General features: G+C 42.6%; 1 protein-coding gene across 1 annotated transcript in view; it reads left to right on the forward strand.

Moving 5' to 3' along the window:
• BPIFB1 (BPI fold containing family B member 1) overlaps positions 1 to 12,374 on the forward strand; it is a 20,610-nt gene extending 8,236 nt beyond the window's left edge. The window contains exons 7-14 of the mRNA XM_027867071.1: positions 641 to 820; positions 4,236 to 4,289; positions 6,561 to 6,719; positions 7,581 to 7,648; positions 7,814 to 7,859; positions 9,205 to 9,268; positions 10,197 to 10,273; positions 12,159 to 12,374. Of these exons, the coding sequence (XP_027722872.1) occupies positions 641 to 820; positions 4,236 to 4,289; positions 6,561 to 6,719; positions 7,581 to 7,648; positions 7,814 to 7,859; positions 9,205 to 9,268; positions 10,197 to 10,273; positions 12,159 to 12,185 (675 nt within the window). The 3' untranslated portion in view covers positions 12,186 to 12,374. The remainder of the gene's footprint in view (positions 1 to 640; positions 821 to 4,235; positions 4,290 to 6,560; positions 6,720 to 7,580; positions 7,649 to 7,813; positions 7,860 to 9,204; positions 9,269 to 10,196; positions 10,274 to 12,158) is intronic.
• The last annotated feature ends 1,129 nt before the right edge of the window (positions 12,375 to 13,503 follow it).

Here is a 13,503-nt window from a genome sequence, read left to right on the forward strand (position 1 = left end):
CCTTAGAGTTTCCTAGAGCATTGGAAGGCTGTGACCTCTCCAAGGTCACACTACCAATGAATCAGAGATGAGACTTGAACCCAGGCCTTCCTGACTTTAAGGCACACTCTGAACATCAAGCCATATTATCTCTTGATAGTTTTAGAGATTATCTAGATTCAGGCCCCCTTGAATAATTTGGTTTTTTTTTTCTGTCTTAAAGAAAAAAAAGAACATATATTGTCAGAGTTGGAAAGGACCTTAGAATGCAGATCATAGAATGTTAGAACTGTGTGAGCCCGTAAAACTAGAATATATGCTGTCAAAGCTAGAAGAACCCTTAGAATGGAGAATACCTGAGCTGGAGTGAATCATAGATCATCTAGTCCAATCCTTTCATTTTGCGGAGAAAAATACCTGAGTGCCTAAGGTCTCTCTTGATCAACTCATCATTTCAACTAGGGTGTGAGCTTGGCTCTGAGGCTCCTAGTAGCTAAAGCTGCCCCCATAGCATACTTGTGGGTTTCTGACTGGTAACAAAGGGAGCAGAAAGCCCTAGGTCAGCCACGTTCTCCTACCCAGAGATGCAGTCAGAGCTCAGACTGAGAAGGCTGCACAAATAGAATCCTCACAGCTTCCTCTTTCCCATATATCTCCCCAGGCTAAGTTTCAGGACCCAGCAGGAAAGCTGATCAAGGTCTTCAATGATTCCCAGAGCTCTCTGACAGTGCCCCGGTTGGATGGCTTTGGGTTCAGTTTCATAGTGAGACAGGATGTGGTGAACACCGCCATTGGGGTACTGCTGCCCCCGAGGGAGCTAACGGTTCTTCTGGACTCTGTGGTAAGGAAGTCCAGCCTTGTGGATGGGCTGCCTACGATGTGTGGGTGGAATCAGAGCGTTGAAGAGTTTGAAGAGACTTAAAAGAGCATCCATCTCAACTTTCCATCTGGCCAAAGGAAGAAAACAAGCATTTATTAATCACTTACCAAGCTCTTTACAAATATCATCTCATTTAATCCTCATAACAACCCTGGGAGATAGGTGCTATTATTATCCCCACATTCTACTTGAAGAAACTGAGGCAAACAGACTAAATGACTTGCCCAAGGTCACACGGCTAGTAAGTATCTTGAGACCAGATTTGAACTCAGGATTTCCTGACTCCAGGTCCAGCATTCTATCCACTGCAACAGCTAACTGACTTTTTTTTTAAGACAACCCCCTTCTAAAGTTCCCTCCATTGTGAGAGGAAGAGAAAATCTCCTACAGTATTTCATCCACCTTTCACCTAATCTCCACCCACACGGACGCTACCCTAATGGAGACCCTCATCACCTCTCACCTGGAGGTAGTCTCCTCACTGGGCTTTCAGATTCCACGGGCTTCCCTCTCCAATCCATCCCCCACACAATCATCAAAGTGAAAGCAGAGTCTCAGTTATGTCACTCACCTGCTCAAGAGTGTTCGGTGGTCCCTTCTTTCCTCTAGGATGAAATTCAAACTCTTCTGCTTGACATTTAAAACCCTTTACAGTCTGGCTCCAATCTACCTTTTCAGTCTTATTATTCATTATTCCTCTTACATTTCATTTCCTGTTGCTATGCCTTTGCAAAGACTGTCCCCAGTAGCCAGAGGTCCACCTCTCTCACCTTAGCATCCTGGAATCCTTAGCTCCATTCAAAGCTCTCTTTAAGGGCCACTTCCTACAAGAAGCCTCTCCTGGTCTTCCTGTCATCAGACTATTCCCTCCACAAACATTGGTAGTCCTTTGAATTTACCATATTATGTTTTCTGTTGATTTATTTATAAATGTGTTATGTCATCCCCACCCCTCCAGACTCAGTTGTCTGAATCCTGATTTGAACTCATGAAAATGAGTCTTCCTGGTTCCAAGCCCTGTGTTCTTTCCATTGAGCCACCTATTCACAATTGTGCCTTGAATTGGTGGTATGAGTAAGCAGTATGGACGAGTATGCCATGGAGGCTATTCATGTTCATATATGGTTTGAACCAGACATAGAGGGGTAAGCCCCCTTACCCCTGTATGTGTATTATCAATCCCATCCTTTCTCAACTTCTCCAGCAGACTGTCCCTACTATCATCTCTACTCTGCCTCTTATCGTCAGCCTCTGTCTAGGGGCTCCTTCCTTGGTGCCTGCAAATACACCCAAGTTTCTCCCACCCTTTAATAACCCTCCCTTGATTTTACCTTCCTTGCAGGCCATAATCCTATACCTCTCCTCCCTTTCTCAGCTAAATTCCTTGAGAAAGCTATCTATTCTTGTTGCTTTCACTTCCTCTTTTTTCATTTTCTTTTAAATCATCTGAAATCTCATTTCTGACCTCGTTGTTCAATTGAAGCTACTCTCTCCAAAGTTACCAATGATCTCTTGATTGCCAGATCTAAGGACCTTTTCTCATTCTTCATCCTTCTTGATCTCTCTGCAGCCTTTGACACTATTGATGATCTCTTCCTGGATGTATTCTCTCCTATAGGCTGTTGTAGTACCATCTTCTCTTGTTACTCCTCCTGTCTGAACATTCCTTCTCAGTTTCTTCTGCTAATTCTTCATCCATATCACATATGGTAATCATGTTTGTCCTCCGTGTTTGTCTGGGTCCTCTTCTCTTTTCCTTCTATATTATATCACTTGATGATCTCTTCAGTATTCATGACTTCAATGCTCATCTCAAGGTAGATGATTCCCAGATTATAAATATGTATATATATTACATATATACATATATGAACATCTATATCCATATTTATATCTCTATCTCTACATTACATATCTATATCTCCAGTTCTAATCTCTCTTCTGAATTATGTCCTATATCACCAGCTGTCTTTTAGGCATCTTGAACCAGCTGTCCCATACTCAGTCACATATCAGACTCAGCAGAACTTATTATCTTTCCTTCAAATCTTTCCTTTCTTCCAAACTTGTCTATTACTATCTAGAGCACTATCATTCCCCTAGAAACCCAGGATCGTAACCTTAGTATCATTGTCAACCCCTCACTCTCACTCCCCATTTATTGCTAATGTTATTGTCATTTCTACCTTTCCAGCATTTCTCATATAAGTTTCCTTTTCTTTGTTCACACAGCTGCCACCCTGGTATACAGAGCCCTCATCACCTCACGCCTAGATTACTGCAATAATCTTCTAATTGCTATCAAATTTCAAATATCTCTCCACTCCAGGCCATCCTCCCCTCATCTGTCAGTGTGATTTTCCTAAAGTGTTGATCTAACCATGTAACTCTCTTACTCAATAAACTCCAGTTCTCTGTTTGGCATTTAAAGTTCTTTGTGACCAAGTCGCTTCCTACCTTTCTTTCTACTCTTGTACGTCACTATTCCTTCTTACACATTACTCTTTTTTGCATGTGGCTCTTTTCTGTACACTTCATGGTTCAACTACACTGGCCTAAGTGCTAATCTTCACACAGGACCCTCCATTCCTGTATCTGTGCTTTTGGCACCGGCTGTCCCCCATGCTTAGAATGGTCTCCCTCATAAGTGCTGCCTCCTCATGTCCCCAGTTTCCTTCAAGAATTAACTCAAATCCTATATTCTGCAAGAAGTTTTCCCAGTCCTCCCAGCTCGAGTTCCTTCTCCTCTGAGATTTCCTGCTATTTATTCTACCTACTTATATCCATGTTATCTCCCTCATCATATAGTGTGAGCTCCTTGGGAGCAAGGACTGTTATTTGACCTTTTTTTCTCTTCTTGGAGCTTAGCACAATGCCCTACATCTAGTAAATGTTTAATAAATGCTTGTCCACTGCCTGACTGGTGGGATACAAAGTAGGCACCAGGACTTCACAATTGCACCTTGGATTGCTGTTATGAGTAAGCAGCAAGGACGAGTATGCCCTGGAGAATATTCATGTTCGTATATGGTTTGAACCATACAGCCTTTGAGTTGCCTTCTAACTCTTCTCCTGTGAGCTATTTCTAGCTCCAAGAATGAGGAACTGTCCAGAATACTATCTCCTTGATCTCCTTGTAACTGAAAAAATTGATTTTCCTTTCTCTATTTTCCATTCCATTCCAATTCATCCATTAATTCGTTATTGCCGTAAGTCTGAGTATTAGATGACACCTTAGAGAATCTCACCCTCATTTTATAGATGAGAAAATTGAGGCCCAGAGACGGGTATGGACCTCCTATGGTCACACAATCAGTAAAGCAGTTTTCTGGTATCACTCAACTTCTAACAATCTTTGGTCTCTTTTTATCCTTAGCTTCCTGAGTTGGCTCGTCAACTAAAATCAATCCTCAACAAAATTAACACAAAGGTTAGTCTATTCTTTGTATTATTTTCCACATCTCTTAATTAAAGTGTCTGTCTGTCTGCAATTGCTCCCCGATGGGATCAGCTCAAGGAGCCAGGGTCCAATCAACCGTCCCTGTGTAAGAGATCCTTCTAATGGGATGTTTAAGGCCCCATTCTCTGGGCTCAGTATCTTCTCAGCTCTGCCTCCCTCTCCAGAAGTACTGCTGTCCACCAAAACTTTCAGAGGGATGACCATTGCTTCTGAAGACATACACACACATACACACACACAAATTGGTTCATAGATAGAAGAATCAGACTAACCTGTGCTGGCTGGTATTACATAGATGAGCCATAATTACATGAGGAATAGTTATAAAAACTGGGGGTGTTTAGCTAAAGTAGGAGAAGGAAAGGAAGGAAGTTAGGACAGACTTCAAGGACAGTCAGTAATGTCCAATTTCTGAAGGGCTATCATGAAGAAAAAGGGGCAGGCTTGTACTGAGGGTGGAGCTAGAAGCAGAGCGGTTGGTAGAAGTGACAAAGGACAGCAGATCTTGGCTCCAAAAATGGAAACATTTTCCTTATAGTAGCCCTGTGAAGTAGGTAGTACAGATAAAGTGTTATCCACCTTTTATAGTTGAGGATTAGATAAGAGTGAGAGAGAGAGAGAGGGAGAGAGAGAGAGAGAGAGAGAGAGAGAGAGAATGTGCGTTGGTGGGGGAGGGGGAGTGATTTACCCAAGTTCATATAACGGCTAGCATTTGTATAGCACTTTAAGGTTTATAAAGAGCTCACACTAAAATGGTGGAGCAATCCAGGATGCAAGCCCAGGCCACCTGATTCCAAATCCAAGGTTCTTTTTCCTCTATCATAATGATGGGTATTGTATAGATAATGGGTTGGGGATCTGAGGGAAAAATTCTAGGCAGGAACGAATGAACTAGAGAAGAAGGAAGTTTAATTTAAATGCAGTTATTAGCCTCCCTTCCAAAACAATGCAAAGTAGTGACTTGTCATCTGCGTAATTGTAATTCCAGAGGCCTTCAACCTAACTGGGATGTATGGAAGCAATTCAAGTCCAATCTCCATTAATAATGGGAGGAAAAGGGTCTCTGGCAGAACAGGGTGATTTAGGGGATTCAGCTGCCATAGGGAGAGTTTTCTGTAGTGAAAAAGGTATTTGGAGTCCCCTTTTTCTCCATATACTCTGAAGTTGAAGAATGATATAGAAATGTTTGTTTCCTATTGGAGGCTCCTAGGACCATCTTTGTGAGCACAAATCTTTCCATCTAGGCTGAAACTACAGATGGAAAAGGGGAGAGAATTCAAAATAAACCCAACCTTTCTTGAGCTGTTTTTGTTTTTTAACTAGGAGCAGAGGGTTTAATCCTGGAAAAAACTCTTAGAACACAGACTACCAGAATTAGAAGAGATGGTAGAGATACTTTAGTCCAACTCTTTCATTTTACAGATAAGGAAACTGAGGCCCAGAGAGGGGAAATGACTTGTCCAGGGTCACAGTTGGAGAGCTGAAATTCAAACTCATTTCCTTCCATTCTAAACCAAGTGCTCTTTCCATCGTAGATCAGCTTGATTTTTATTTGTTTTTTTTTTTTTCATTTTTTTCCTCTTCTGGAAACCAAAGCAAGTAGGACAAATGCACTCAGTGGGGGCTTTCAGATGGGAGAGCAGCAGTTAATTAAGTTTTCCCTTTGGAAATGGTTTTTGGATTGTCTGCTGGGGCGAGGGGAGGTAGAGGGAGTATCCATGGCTCCTCCTCCTGTACCTTTATGTAAAAAATCAGAAGTTAGTTATAGTCCCCAAACCAGTAGAGAAAATAACATATTCTCCAACATATTCTCACTTTCCCCATCTTCCAAGTCCTCTCCATGTACTATCCCACAATTTATCCTCCTGTTCCTTGTGTCCTAAGCCCGTACGCTCCCCTCTGAAAATGATGCTACCAGGTTTGCTTCCAGTGATCCAGGTTCCTGGAGCTACCCATCTCTAGGGTATAGAGTCATCCTTATGGAACCCTACTCTGAGTCTCACTTTCCACACTTGCAAAATGGAAATAATCATACCCTTGTCCTGCATTCCTCACAGAGTGGCTATGAGTATCCATTGAGAGGATTTTAAGGAAAATTAAGTCATTTTTCCTCTGGGCCCTAATAGACTCATCTCTCAAAGGGGGATAATAAATCCACATGCTGCATACCTCACCAGGTTGTTGTGAAGAAAGGCTGTAGATACTGTGAGTCTAGATGTGCATGAGTTGTTATCGTTATAGGCTTCCGTACAGTTGGAACCGACCCAGATTGTGAAGATCCTCACCCAGGAACCTCCAGATATCATCCTGAAAGCTGGCAGTGCCAGTATAGCCCAGCTGATTGTATTTGAGGTGTTCGCTACCAACCAAGCCGCCCAGCCTCTTTTCACTTTGGGCATTGTAAGTAGTATGGCCAACAGTCTTGATCATCTCAGAGCCCATCGGCAAAGTTGTCAAAGTTTTTCATGGTTCCTTGCACATCAATTTTGAGAGGGACCTTAGAACAGAGAACAGGGAATGTCAAAGCAAGAGGGAACATTTATAACATAGAATCATAGAGTTAGAATTAGAAAGAAAAGTTAGAAATCATCTAGCTCAACCCTGTCATTTATAGATAAGGAAGCTGAGGCTCAGGGAAGCTAGGTGACTTCCAGTATTGCTCAGGTAAGCAGAGATGTGAAGGACATTGGAGCATTGACTGGTGGAGCTTGAAGAGAGATATTACAGGTTGACTAGTCCACTCCTGTAATTTGACAGATGAGGAAATTGAGAGAGGTAAAGTGACTTGCTCAGGGTCACATAAGCAGTAAGTAGAAGAGTAAGAATTCAAACTCAGGATCTCTGACTCTAAATCTAAGATTCCTTCTTTTTTGCCACTCTCCAAAATGCCTCTATGACCATTAATTCATCTGAAGACAGGATAGGAGCTGACTTCTTGATGTGGTACTTGAACTTTCGACCTTTGCCTTAGTCTCCTATGGAGGCTATCCCCCTGCCTCCTTAGCCCCTTAAGCTCCTATTTTTATTTGTTTGTTTTTGTTGTTGTTTTTTGGCTAGGCAATGGGGTTAAGTGACTTGCCCAGGGTCACACAGCTAGTGAGTGTCAAGCGTCTGAGGCCGGATTTAAACTCAGGTCCTCCTGATTCCAGGGCTCTATCCACTATGCCACCTAGCTGCCCTTTAATCTCCTATTTTTAAAAAGTTGCTTTCACTCAAGGTCTCCAACTTTTCAAGTCAAATCGTGATGACTTTTTTTTACAGGAAGCCAGCTCTGAAGGTCAGTTCTACATTGAAGGGAGCAGACTCTTTCTCAACCTCAAAGGAATCAGGTAAAAACATAAAACTTCTCTCATTCATTTATTCATCCAACAAAACTTTATTAAATACCTTCTCTCTGTAAATCACTGTATCAGGTATTGAGGGACATTGGAAATTTAAATAAGTCATAGTTCCCGTCCTCAGAGATTATCCTGACATTGGCTCTTCTGTTACAGCTCTGAACATATCCATCTGATGAACTCGGGAACAGGCTTGTTCAGTGTAAGTCTTTGATTTGGTCAGTGTTAGTTCCAGCCCCCATCAGAGACTAGAGTGAGAGCCTGGGCTGGAGTCACAGTGGGACAAAATACCTTTTCCCTAAAAATGGACTCATTCAAGAAAAACACAGAAGTCTCAATGATTGTTTAAGACCAGCTTTTTCCAGACAACATCATGGCCCAGGCGCTTCAGGTTCTGGGGACCATGCATCTGGATCAATTCCATTCCACCCCAAGTCCTGAGTGCTGACCATTGTCCAAATGTTGTGAACATGAACAAACAAAAGTACTTCTTCTTGGATGGGGTTTTAGGTCTGACTTATGTAAACCATTGTCTATATTCTCTACTTAGAGTGAAAAGCATGGACCATTGAATCTGGACAGTGTCTTAGAGGTCATTTAATTAAGTCTTTTTAAGCCAATTCCAGGTCCTGGACTTCTCAGGTCAAATTATGGTGACTTCTTAACTGTGGTGACTTCTTAACTTGACGTGGGAAGCTTTATGCCAAAGGAGCTTTTATCTAGGTCATGGGGTGGGGAGGGGAAGTTAAGATAGGGAAAACCTGAGCCCCAGATAAAGAAAGCTACTTGTCTAAGGACACTATACCCAGATCAGTCTGTCCAAATGTTGGGATTTGAACCTACAACTCTTCCAGGCAGGGCTTTTCCTATCCTCATCAAGCTGGCTCACATTGTTCATGGAGATTTGGCCTCAGTGAAGTTGGGAGCATTCCTCTCTGGGTCATAGTGTCCCCATTGCTAAAATAAGACACTTAGACCTCTAGATCTCTATATTCTCCCTCAAATGTCACTTAGAACCTTATTTGAACCTCTAATTCACTTATATGATAGATCTTTAAGGACCCTGCATACTCTGACAGTCTATGATTCACAAGACCAAGGTCATGACTTCAATTCAATCCAACGAACATTTAAGTGTCTACTATGTTTAGGACTATGTGGTTGGTACTGGGCTGCACAAACATACTAAATGGCACGGCCTCTGCCATTTAAGGAGCCTATAGTCTATACTATGTGTGTACAAATAAGCATTTACAAGGTAGAGTGTGATGAGGACAAAAGACAGGCCAGTCCAAAGGCTATGAGAAAACTGAGGAGGAAGGGAGGGATCAGAGCCTTTGTGGAAGGGGCAGCACCTGAGGTAGGGTAGGTAGCAGTAGGGATAAGCTTCATTGAATCATTCACTCTCCCCTCCTGCCCACCCCATCAAATCCCTCATACATATTCTCTCTCACTTGTTTCCTCTGGGTCTATCTGAAGCCTACAGGGCTATGGAGAAGAATCACTGCATGGGCAAGAGTGTAAGCCTTCATTTTTCTTTGTTGCAGCCTGAACTTATGGAGAACGTGATAAATGAAATCTTACTCGCTGTGTTGTTGCCAAACCAGAACGGTAAGCATAGCTACTCAAGATGGTTAGAGGAGGTTGAGCCTGTCATGGCCAGGGTAGTCAGAGAAGGCTTCCTGCAGGAGGCAAAATGTTAGCTGGACCTTGAAGGATAGGTAGAGTTAGAGAGAAAGCAGGAGCAGTGGGAGAGGAACATCTTGAGCAATGGCCAGGAGGCGAGAGAATGTATGTGTAATGGTTGTAGGTCAAATAATTGGGACCTAAGATTGGAAATAAATTGATGGAGGGAGATTGTACCAGATTTTGAAGGGCCTCACATGCCAATCAATACTTTTTAAGTGCATATTGTACAAAGGTCCTTGTCCTACGTGTTAAGGCAGATAAATAGCATTAAGATATAATTCCTCTCCTTGTAGAACTCATAGTTTAGCATGGAATAAAATACAAAGCTAGATAGCTACAATATGCAACACTTATTATGTAAGTGCATTAGAGAGTCAAATAAGATGCTAAGTGACATTTAAGGAAGAATATATTTTATGAAATGGTAAAGGGGAAAGGAGAGATCAGAGACCTGCCTAGAGAATATGCATTTGAGTTGGGTTTTAAAGGAGGGGTAGGAATCCCACAGTGGACAAGGGAAAGAAAGGAAATTCCACAGGGAACAGATCAAGCAAAGGTAGAAGATTTTATCCTGTAGGCACGGGGAGTCGGCAAGGGGCTTGAAACAGAAGAAAGATGTCAAAAGGTGGTACCTTTCTCATGAGCTGCTCAAAGGCATGAATAGGGAGAGAAGGGTCCTAGGAAGCTGGGAAAGGAGGGTATCAGGCAGGCCCACGTTGGTGGGAGTGAGGATACCTCCACTGTGGAACTTTCAGGGCCTGTCCTAAGAAGCCAAGATTCCTAAAGTGCAAATGGTGGATTCCTGGGGATGGCCCTCTTCTCCTGCTCAAACACATGTGCTTTGCTTAAGGTTTATTGCGAAATGGAATTTTCTTGTCTACCTTTAAGAACTTTGGATATGATGAAATGAAAGTGATTCCTATCCAGGTGAGTAAGACATTCTGGTGGTCCTTGATACTGCTGTTTTAGTGAGGCCGTCTAGTGAAGGGGAAAGAATATTGATCTTGGAGGCACAGAGAAGGAAAGCCACTTACCCAAAGTCACATAGCAAATCGAACTGAGACTAGAATTTCATGCTCTGGATTCCCAAATCAAATCAATCAATCAATAAACATTTATTAAACACCTATTATGAACCAGACACTCTGGTAAGTGTAGGAAATGCAGATACAAATAAAAGCAATGACAGTTCCTGCCCTCAATGAGCTTACAATCTAATGGGGGAAGATAATAATAATAATAATAATAATGAATTTAGGTAGCACCTACTATGTGCCAGGCATTATGCTAAGTGTTTTACAATTATTTATTTCATTTGATCCCCACAGTAACCTTGGGAGGTAGATGCTATTATTCCCACTTTAAAGACAAGGAAACCGAGGTAAACTGAAGTTAACTGACTTGTTCAGGGTTATGCAGTTAGTAACTGTATGAGGCTGGATTTGAAGTCAGATCTTCCTGACTCCAGGTCTGACATTCTATGCACCGTGCCACTAGCTGCCTCTAGATAATACACAAAAGGAAGCTGAAAAGCAGGGATGTAGCCTTAAGGAGAATGGTGGAGAAGGAATCAAGTACAGGGACATGGTGAAGAGTTCCAGTGAAGTTCAAAAGTCAGTGTAACTGATGGGAAATGTGGAGGAAAGCTATGCTGAGTCCCATCCTGATGCTCAAGGCCCTGCCCTCCAATCAGAGGGTCAATTAGAGGAACATATTGATGAGATGTGAGAACCAAGCAGACTCAGTCTCATAGGATAATGAGATTTCCCAATGATAGGTTTCCTGAGGAAGGAGGGCATGATGGAGAGATCCAAAGAGTCCAAAAGCAGCATGGCTGCTGTCCCATCATCTTTCCATTGAACCATATGCTGCCTCACGTGAGAAAGCCGTATGTCTGGATATATTTAGGCCATTTAATAAACACACACACACACACACACACACACACACACACACACACCCCACCACCACCACCGCCGCCACCAACAACAACCCCATCACCTCCACCAACACCAATACATCACAAAACACCGAACTTGGCCACAACAATTCAGACACAAGTGTAAGCTTCAGCTGATCAGGCAACTCAGGGGGAAATCAAAGCAATGACATAGCCTCAAATTTCTGTCTTTGCCATGGCCATAGAGACCCGGCCACTGTCGATCTGACTGTCCATCAGGTCTCAGTCAGCTGATCCTGCTCTGTTCTTAGCAGCATTATTTACCTCTGAGGAAGGCTCTTAACCCTCAGCCTGCAGTTCAAATAATCTTTCCAGCTCAGGAGAATTCATATCCTTCAGACAGTATTATCAGAGGAGTTGTATCCAGTAACAACGAAGTTTTCAGGCAGGTAGCATGGCACAATAGAAAGAATTCTGGACTTGGTGTTAGAGGGTTTGAATCCATACTTTGCCACTTAGTAAAATAACTGTGTGGAACTTGGACAAGTCACTTGACCTCAGTTTCCTCATTTATAAGATTAGATAATTGGACTAGATTATTTCTAAGATCCCATCTATTTCTTAATCTTTGGGCCTACTGAAGTACAAAAGAGTAGCTACAGGCTGGGTGAGAGGCTGTCTGCCATTTGAGAATGAGCCTAGATGGTTCAGTGACAGGCCACAAGGCTGGTCACTGGGGTATTACTTGTTTTTTAGCCATAGTGATTCTTAATGACAATCTGCCAGGGCATAGAAGATTGTGATTCATACAGGTGGAATGAATACTTCCACCGATAAATTCATAGATCTCTGCTGTATGTGCTAGACATAGTCTTCTCATCCAGGCCGCTGGTTTGATTTGTCCTTTTCTAGGGTGCACTCTGGATCATGCCATCCTAATTCTAGAATATCTGCCACTCTTGGCTCAGCTGATCCATCTATAAAAGGAAGTCAGAGGAAACGGAGATGATGGCAGAAGGAGAGATCACCAAGTTTGCTCCTAAATCAGACTTCAGGGGAGCTGAGAGTGGGAGAACACAAGAACTTTCTAGTCTGTAGATGTTATAACTTATCAATAAACATGTTTGTTCCTGCACTGGTAGCATTGTTTAACTCCCCCCAGGCAGAAGGGTGGGTCTGGGGTCTGGATCAGCACACCCAACTTATTCTCTCCCAGCTCTGTTGACTCTGTCTTGGCTGCTGGTGCTGGGGTGATCTCTGAATGAAAATAACAGGTTGTTGATGTTGGCACAGCCTGAGCACTGAATTAACAGTCCCATGAGGCTCGGGTGCCTGTCCTCACTCTTCCACTAACTGTGTGACCTTGAGCAAATTACCTAATCATCCTGAGTCTTGATAAAGATGAAGGCACTGAACTAGATATTCTCTAAGGTTCCTTCTAAAGGTGGTATTCTAGGTTGGTGTTCTCAGACCCTCCTAGCTCGAATAGTTTGTAATCTTTGTCCTAAGGCCATCTCTGACATTCAGGCTTCTGGGACTGATTGAGACATTCAGGGTCTCTGATTGGGCCCCAACCAGCCAACTGTTCTTTCAACCTAACATTTTTCATCAAAAACCTAATTCGATGGAGGCAGTTAGGTGGTGCAGTAGATAGAGCTCCGGCCTTGGAGTCAGAAGGACCTGAGTTCAAATCTGGCCTCAACACTTGAAACTTACTAGCTGTGTGACTCTAGGCAAGTCACTTAACCCCAATTGCCTCACCAAAAAAACCCCCCCAAAAAAACAACCCAATTCAGTATAGAAAAACAGGAAGATCTTTATTTTTAAAGATGTTTATCTTTTCTTTCTGAGATTATATGTGTATACACACACACATATACACGCATACATTAAAAGTGCTATATAGATGCTATTATAGCCCATTTCCCCCTGTCCTTCTTTTTCACACTTGAATTTCTGTGATTTCTTTCTTCCATGGATATGCACTGCATACCCACAAAAGCATGTTTATAGGTCTTTTTGAAAGGAAAACACACAGAGCTAAAACTAGGAATTTTTGTCCCTAGGCAAGAGGTACAGAAGGTGTCTTCAGTTAAAGAGGCACAGAGCACCCCTTGCCATGCAGGATGGGGAAGAAGCTTACCCCAGGGGACCATCAGATAGCTTCCAAGATTAACTAATCATCATCGTCGTTGTTAAGTAGTTAAGCAAAGTCTAGCCAGTCCAGAGGCCCCAAGTGTGTATGTGTGGGTGTGGG

Source organism: Vombatus ursinus, unplaced genomic scaffold (genome assembly GCF_900497805.2).
Source record: "Vombatus ursinus unplaced genomic scaffold, bare-nosed wombat genome assembly UNPS02014785.1, whole genome shotgun sequence".
In the NCBI taxonomy this organism is placed as follows: Eukaryota; Metazoa; Chordata; class Mammalia; order Diprotodontia; family Vombatidae; genus Vombatus; species Vombatus ursinus.